General features: G+C 35.2%; 1 protein-coding gene across 6 annotated transcripts; it reads left to right on the forward strand.

Moving 5' to 3' along the window:
* Positions 1-1,032: 1,032 nt before the first annotated feature.
* On the forward strand, positions 1,033-7,279 carry LOC113846959 (endo-1,4-beta-xylanase 1-like). Of its 6 annotated transcripts, XM_027475748.1 has the most exons (9): positions 1,033-1,258; positions 1,693-2,132; positions 2,304-2,432; positions 3,149-3,516; positions 3,612-3,768; positions 4,004-4,356; positions 4,563-4,740; positions 4,915-5,451; positions 5,946-7,279. In XM_027475748.1, the coding sequence occupies exons 3-9, from the start codon at positions 2,349-2,351 to the stop codon at positions 7,059-7,061; spliced, it is 2,793 nt and encodes a 930-aa protein (XP_027331549.1). In that variant the 5' UTR covers positions 1,033-1,258; positions 1,693-2,132; positions 2,304-2,348; the 3' UTR covers positions 7,062-7,279. The 6 variants fall into 6 exon arrangements, with proteins under 6 accessions (XP_027331549.1, XP_027331546.1, XP_027331550.1 ...); XM_027475745.1 differs by having other exon boundaries at positions 1,071-1,258; positions 1,693-2,432; positions 5,946-7,278; XM_027475749.1 differs by lacking the exon at positions 1,693-2,132 and having other exon boundaries at positions 1,071-1,258; positions 5,946-7,226.
* Positions 7,280-8,098: the final 819 nt, after the last annotated feature.

Consider the following 8,098-nt stretch of genomic DNA (forward strand, 5'->3'; position numbering starts at 1 on the left):
AGTTTTACACTTGTCACTTAACATATGTCAACATTTTATTAATGTGTTTGTTAATAAAGTATGGATTTATGGGTCATTTTTGTCAAGTTAGCTTCACACTTGTCACTTGATATATGTCAACATTTTATTATTGTTTTATTGATAATGTATGCATTTAGAGACTAAAATGATTGAGAGAGATGAAAATGAAGGACTAACATAATACTTTTGAAATTTTTAAAAACTAAAATAGTTATTAGTAATTGTTTTATATTTTTTGTTTTTATTTTTACACTAATAGGGTAAGACTCAACATGATTAAAAAGTTTGTTTTACTCAATTTAAGGTTAACTTTTACGTGAATCTTGGCATCATCCATCAGACATCCTGCGTAAAAAAGCTCAATGTCTGTTTCTTGCACTTAAGTTTGGGATGAAAGGAAATTTTGTGTTTAAACTCATCAATTAGAGAAAATTTTCTACGAAATATAATTTTTTACCTTTCCTATCTCGTAACATCACCTGTCATTATTCTCAACCTGCACCATCATTTTTAATATTTTATTTTTCTTATTTTATCTCATTGTACTCTCAATCCCTATCCTTTAGGGTTTAGGGTTTAGTCACATCTCCTAAATTACTGTAGATCTAACATTAGTTTATGACATTTTAATTTAAGTGAGCTCCGAAAAAAGTGCTAGTGGATTTGGAAAGGTAAATATTCACTGCTATACAATTATATTTATCACCCAAAAAGTTTCTTGTGGCCATTTCTTTTAACACCACTTTTCGGAATTTTAGATTCTAATTTCTAAAACTAATAATATTTTTCATAATTTTATTTTTAAAACCAAAAATTCCCTTTTGTGAATTTGTCTTGCATAATTCTTAAACGTGTAAGTATTTGATAATATTTTATTTTTCTTCTGTTTACATAAATGCTTATCTTGATTGTTTATTTTTTAATTCGTAAAATTTTCGTACTCAGTAATTAAGAAGGCAGTATAAATAATAAATACATTTTCTTATCAAGATTTGGGCCAAATAGCCCATTAGATCCCACATTCCTTCTCCTGAACTGGTCCTCCCAAATCAGAATCCCCTGAAACCATGAAACGCGGCGTTTTCCACCCATTTTACCAAATACCATTCCATAGTCACAGTACGATGATGTGTCTGTCAAAACCGCACCACCATGTAATCGAACCAAACGTTGGTCTTTGTGTTGAATTGGACCAAACCGAACCGGAGACTCAAACAAGTAGTTGACTTTGATTTAGGTAAAAGCCACTTGGGTTTGCTGATTCGCTCCAATTACTATTTATGACAGATTTACAATCTTATTTATTTGTTTATTTATCATCTTCTGCTTAATACGAGCCACTTTAAATTTAGAACCCATTTTAAGAGTGGTTTACCTGTAAGAACAACGCAGCATGGGTTATTTCCCAATCTTGCAGTATCATCATGTGCTGCAGAATGAAATGTTCATTATAATTATACCGAATTCAGAGAAAAAAGTGTTATTATAATTATTCCTAAAAAAATTTAAGAGAGTAAATTTTAACAATTATTTATATACGATAATGTATTGTATTATTATATTAAAATTACAATTCGGGAAATTTCTAATCTCCAAGATGATATTTGGTTAGGTTCTTAATAAAATTTCAGAATTGACATTTGCTTGATCTCCATTGGATTATTTTGCTAGAATTGCATCGTCACACGAAGTTATAGATACAAGGACAACAAAACATATGAATTTGGATCTTCCTTTTCATTTGAATATTGCAAGGCGCTTTAGAGATATGGTTATAGAGGCAGTGATTTTTCTTGCAGTGTTGTGGTGTATTAGCGTGTGAAGTTCAATTCCACTTCGTATGTTTATATATACGTAGGAAATTGGATGTCTAGTTTATATGCCAAATGCCGTTGTGTCATGCGTAGGGATGAAAAGCCTTCTCCACCTAACCCTGCAAAATCTTGCAATCTAAGTCTCATCCAAGTGGATCAGATATTTAATGTTAAAAAAAAAATTAAGGAACCAATAAACCAAAGCATCCTTAACCTTCGATCCCTACTTAGGCTTTCATTCCAATTCAAGCATTCCTAGTCTGCAAGACAAAGCAAAAAGCACAGTGGCAGGAGAAGGTAAAATTAAAGGAAATTCAAGAAAGTTAATTTTATTTTTAGTTTTTCAGGTATTGGGTTTATTTGAAACTTGAAAGGGTAATTAAAGTTATAAAATTCATTTGATCCCAACGTTTGGATAATAACAATATATCCAAATGAATGGGAAGGAAATTTTCTGGTTGGCCGCAGTGTTATACGTAGGCTTCACTCACAAATTTGCTGAGCGAGTATATAATGAAGAGGTTTTATGCCTGCTGCTTCACAACCAGAGTTTCTAAGTCTCTCTCTCACTGGAAGCACAACCAGTCTCAGTCTCAGGTACTAGATGGGTATTTCTTTCTCTTTTAAATGTCTTTTACATACTGTGTTATCTCAGTGAGTCATATTTATTTAATGATGAATTGGTCATGCTTTTGGCATTTTGCTTTACCACCCTTTGTTTAGCCCATTCCTTTTATGAATAAAGGCCCCCATTAACCATCATAATTTGGTAGCCTAATAATGGATGGAGTCTGAGATCAAGCCTCTCATATACCATTTTCAAGCTTCACTGCAGATTTTAGCTTTCACACTGAAGTGTATCTATGGTTACTGCTACTTAGATTTGTTGAGTTTTTTTATGTTATATTTAACAAATGACTATGGTTACTGCTACTTAGATTTGTTGAGTTTTCTTATGTTATATTTAACAAAGGACAATGTGCATAGATTATACCAAGTATGATTTATTAGATGTTTCGAAAGTAACAGGAACCAATGCTACTGCCAATGAAGATGGTAGAAGAAGCATAATAGTAAATGAGATTAGATTGATTCTTACAGTAAAAAAATTTAGCCAGCAAATAAAACTTGTAATGCACTAAACAGTAGAACTGTCGAACTCCTTGACTCCGCCTTATGGAAGATCACAAACGGGAGAGTTCTTCCCAATATGTTAAACACATTCGAAACATATCACAAGCTGTATCAATGGGCTCAGAGTTCCTTCTTGGCATCTAGCTCCATTTGTTCTCTGATATTGTCTTCTTTGACAGATAATGGCAGGAAACATCTCTGGTCTAAGTGGGATCAAAGCTGCTAATATTTTACTTAATCATGACTTCTCTAGTGGGCTGAACTCTTGGCATCTCAATTGCTGCAATGGCTATGTAATTTCAGCAGAAAAAGGTACTCAAGGAGGAGTTTCATTGGACTTGGATGGAAATTATGCTGTTATAACCGACCGAAAGGAATGCTGGCAAGGTCTTGAGCAAGATATCACAAACAGAATTTCCATTGGTTCCACTTACACGGTTTCAGCTTGTGTGGGAGTGTCCGGGCTTTCTCAGGGATCTAGTGATGTTCTAGCTACTCTGAAACTAGAATATCATGATTCAGATACTAGTTACTTGTTCATTGGAAGGTATAGAATCTTATAATTAATTTCATTGTATCTTCTTCCTTGTTTTAAAGAATATGAGGAAAATGCCCTTACATGCTTACCATTATTTTCTACAGAACTTCAGTTATAAAGGGTAGTTGGGAAAAGTTGGAAGGAACATTCTCGTTGTCAACTATGCCTGATCGGGCTGTATTTTATTTGGAAGGACCTGCTCCTGGAGTCGACCTTTTGATACGATCAGTAAAGATCAATTGTTCCAGTCCAAATAACAATGTATATTATGAAATAATAATGTTAACTTTTAGTGAAATTCTTCATATAGGTGAAGTCTAATATTGTTTGATAAATATCAAGCTCATGCTTGTGCACTGGTTATCAGTTATTACTTCTTCTATGATTAGATTTAAGTTGCAATAAATCTGTTTTGGTTTTCCTGTTTAGTTGTCTTGTGAAATCTGTATGTTTTGAACATACTAACTAGAGTGCCTTTTTCCTCTTCTTTCAATAGACCACAAGCACAGAATGTGTTTCAACTGGAGATGACAACATCATAATAAACCCCCAATTTGATGATGGCCTGAATAACTGGTCTGGAAGAGGCTGCAAGGTTGTGTTGCATGATTCCATGGGTGATGGGAAAATTGTTCCTAAGACTGGAAAATTCTTTGCATCTGCAACCGAACGCACGCAGAACTGGAATGGAATTCAGCAGGAGATCACAGGACGTGTGCAGCGCAAGCTTGCCTATGAGGTCACTGCTTTAGTTAGAATATATGGAAACAATGTCACTACTTCTGATGTAAGGGCTACTTTGTGGGTCCAAACACCAGATCTTCGAGAGCAGTATATAGGCGTTGCAAAGTTAGTCTCTTCTATTTTCCTATCATTGTATTTCATATAGAGAATTGTTTTGTCTATGGATTATGTCTTTCCTGTTTACCATTCTTGAATCTTGACAAACAAAATAAAAAGAAACTTGCTATAGTATGGTTTAGTGATATAGTGGTATTAGAAAGCTCCTTTTAACATTTCTTCCAATTGCTGAACAAAGCTTGTATGTTCTGAAGTGTGCAGGCAACAGATAAAGATTGGGTTACAATGCAGGGAAAATTTCTTCTAAATGGTTCTCCATCAAAAGTGGTCATTTATTTAGAGGGGCCTCCTCCAGGCACTGACATTCTTCTCAACAGTTTGGTCTTAAAGCATGCAGCTAAAACACCTCCTTCAACCCCACCGGATGTAAAGGTTCGAGTTTTGAAACATGTTTTCGTAAATTACTAATATAACATTAATCCTGGTGTTTCCTAAAAAATGTTTTACCTGGACATTGTTTAAGAGGTTTAGCTGTTGCCTTAATATACTTTGGCTGTAGTGCCAAATCGGTATGTTTCAATCCCCTAACAAGGTCTTGTTTTGCAGGATGTTGCTTTTGGGGTTAATATAATTGAGAACAGCAATCTGGCTGATGACACCAAAGGATGGTTCCCTCTTGGTAATTGCACTTTAACCGTTAAAACTGGTTCACCACATATTATTCCACCAATGGCAAGAGATTCTGTTGGTCCTCATGAACTTCTAAGCGGGCGCTATATCCTTGTAACTAATAGAACACAAACATGGATGGGCCCTGCTCAGGTTATCACAGATAAATTGAAGCTCTTTGTGACTTATCAAGTATCTGCTTGGGTCCGGATTGGTTCAGGATCAAATGGGCCACAGAATGTGAATGTTGCCCTTGGTGTTGATAACCAATGGGTCAATGGAGGACAAACTGAGGTTTCTGATGACAGGTGGCATGAAATTGGTGGGTCCTTTAGAATTGAAAAGCAGCCATCAAAGGTTATGGTTTATGTCCAAGGCCCTGCTTCTGGTGTAGACTTGATGGTTGCTGGACTTCAAATTTTTCCTGTCGATAGACATGCAAGATTTAGATATTTAAAGATGCAGACAGATAAGGTGACATCTAGCTTTCTTCTATATCTTATATTATTAGTTTTACTGGATACCTTTAGAAACATATGAAAGATGAAAAAGAGAGAAATAAAATCTAGAAGAAAAAATGATATGCAGATAATGTCCTCTAGAATTTGATTCATAGGCATGGTACCTGAATATAGATTAAAAATTTTACCATTAACCTGTCCAAAGGATTGGTGTTATGATACTGAGACATGTCTACCTCCTTCCGTTTTATATGTCCTATATGACCTTCCAACTCACATAGGTCATGAATGACTCTATCTCTAAAATATGCATAAGATTATTAAAAAGCATAATCTTATGAACAAAATATAATTTTCCATGGCAGGAAATAAATGTGACATGAAGCAAAGTATATTAAAAATTGTAGTGCCTTATCTTCATATTACACGAACCATTCTTCATTGATAGGATATGTGACGATTTGCATTATCCTTGTGTTAATATTATATCAACATGCTTCACTGCAGATCCGTAAACGTGATGTTATCCTGAAATTCTCTGGGCTGGACTCTAGCAGCTACCTTAACACCTCTGTGCAAGTTAGACAAACACAGAATGATTTCCCAATTGGTTCATGTATTAGTAGAACAAATATTGACAATGAAGACTTTGTTGACTTTATTGGGAAGCATTTTAACTGGGCTGTGTTTGGAAACGAGTTGAAGTGGTATTGGACTGAGCCACAACAAGGAAATTTCAATTACAAGGATGCTGATGACCTGTTAAGCTTATGTGAGAAGCACAACATACAAACTCGCGGCCATTGTATCTTCTGGGAAGTGGATGGAACAGTTCAGCAATGGATAAAATCACTGAACAAAAATGATTTGATGACAGCTGTTCAGAACCGCTTAAACGGCCTTTTAACTCGCTACAAGGGCAAATTCAGTCATTATGATGTTAACAATGAAATGCTGCATGGTTCATTTTACCAAGACAGACTAGGCAAGGATATAAGGGCAAACATGTTCAAGACTGCACACCAACTAGACCCTTCTGCTACATTGTTTGTGAATGACTATCATGTTGAGGATGGATGTGACACACGATCATGTCCAGAAAAGTACATTGATCACATTCTTAATTTGCAAGAGCAAGGTGCCCCAGTTGGGGGAATTGGAATTCAAGGCCACATAGATAGTCCAGTTGGGCCTATTGTTTGTTCCTCCCTTGATAAGTTGGGTATTCTTGGTCTACCTATATGGTTCACTGAGCTTGATGTGTCTTCCACCAATGAATATGTTAGAGCAGATGATCTAGAAGTTATGCTACGCGAAGCTATGGCACACCCTGCAGTAGAAGGCATGGTGCTGTGGGGATTTTGGGAGCTATTTATGAGCAGAGACAATGCACACTTGGTCAATGCAGAAGGTGAGATCAATGAAGCTGGAAAAAGGTTCCTTGCTCTAAAACAAGAGTGGCTGTCTCACAGCCGTGGCCATGTTGATGAGCAAGGTCAATACAACTTAAGAGGCTTTCATGGAACATACAATGTGCAAATTGTGACCCCGTCAAAGAAAATTTCTAAGAGATTTGTTCTTGACAAAGGTGACTCACCACTAGTGGTATCCATTGATTTGTAAGCATACTGCTTTGTCTTTTATCCTTGGGATTGCTAAAACACTATGTTGGTGGTGTAATGTTATCTAATACTAGGTTCTGCCATTTTGGCAAATAAATAAAACAGTTGGGATTTCAGTTGTCTTAACAACTGCACAAAATCTCAACCCTTGAAAATTGTCTCATTTTTATTATGAATATACATCTGAAAAATGAATGAGAAGTGATACTTGTTTGAAGTTATAAACTGCATGAGATCCTTTTCCTGTGGATTATTCAAATACTGAACTAGTTTCTTTGAATGCCAAACTTTCTATACTCTTGGGATTAGTCAGAAAGGAAATAGAAAATATAAAATGGTGCTTTAACAATAATGGAAATATAAAAAAGATAGGCTATTTGCTCCTCTGAATTGCATATTCAAATTAACTTGTACTAGTTACTGTCCAAAGAATATTGAGTGTTGTAGTTGCGATTTTATGTTCATATACACTACTCAGTATTGACAGTGTAAGCCAAAGATGAACAGCTAAATGCTTTGAACCTATAAGTGAAGAAGATTTTGTCTATTTTGTATTGCAAATAACAATCATTGAACAGTTTGCACTGCCTAAAAACAGCACAAAACATGATCGAATATAGTGTCCATTAGTAGCAATATAATTTAGAGTCATATCCTTGGGGAAAGAAAATAAAACCTTGAACCTATTAAAAAAAGATATCAAATAGTTAAGGATATTTTAAATTTTAATTTAATAACTAATAAAAAAATTGCATCCAGAAATAGAAGTGGTAACAGGGTGCGAGATCAGCAGCACCATAGAAGTGGGCTAACTTTTTTATGGGTCCAATTTTTAGTCATTCAATGAAACCAATGCACAAGACCAATTCGTGGACTGAATATAGAAGTGGGCTCATAACGGCCCACTTATGGTGATCAGTTTCATTTCAGTTTTAACAAAAAAAGCAAGGTAGCTTTCAACTGTATCTCAGTAACTTGTCAACTCTCAGCCAGCATTGCAATATGGAAGCTAGCACACATGTTCATCCAGAGGAAATT

The sequence above is a fragment of the Abrus precatorius genome, unplaced genomic scaffold, assembly GCF_003935025.1.
Source record: "Abrus precatorius isolate BTA unplaced genomic scaffold, Abrus_2018 Scaffold8, whole genome shotgun sequence".
In the NCBI taxonomy this organism is placed as follows: Eukaryota; Viridiplantae; Streptophyta; class Magnoliopsida; order Fabales; family Fabaceae; genus Abrus; species Abrus precatorius.

Bases quoted from the DNA above. Each gene is read 5' to 3' on its own strand.
- LOC113846959 (XM_027475748.1), top strand. From the start codon at position 2,349: ATGAAGAGGTTTTATGCCTGCTGCTTCACAACCAGAGTTTCTAAGTCT. The intron at 3,769-4,003 runs GTATATTATGAA...TTCTTTCAATAG, and splicing joins GTTCCAGTCCAAATAACAAT to ACCACAAGCACAGAATGTGT. The intron at 4,741-4,914 runs GTTCGAGTTTTG...CTTGTTTTGCAG, and splicing joins CAACCCCACCGGATGTAAAG to GATGTTGCTTTTGGGGTTAA.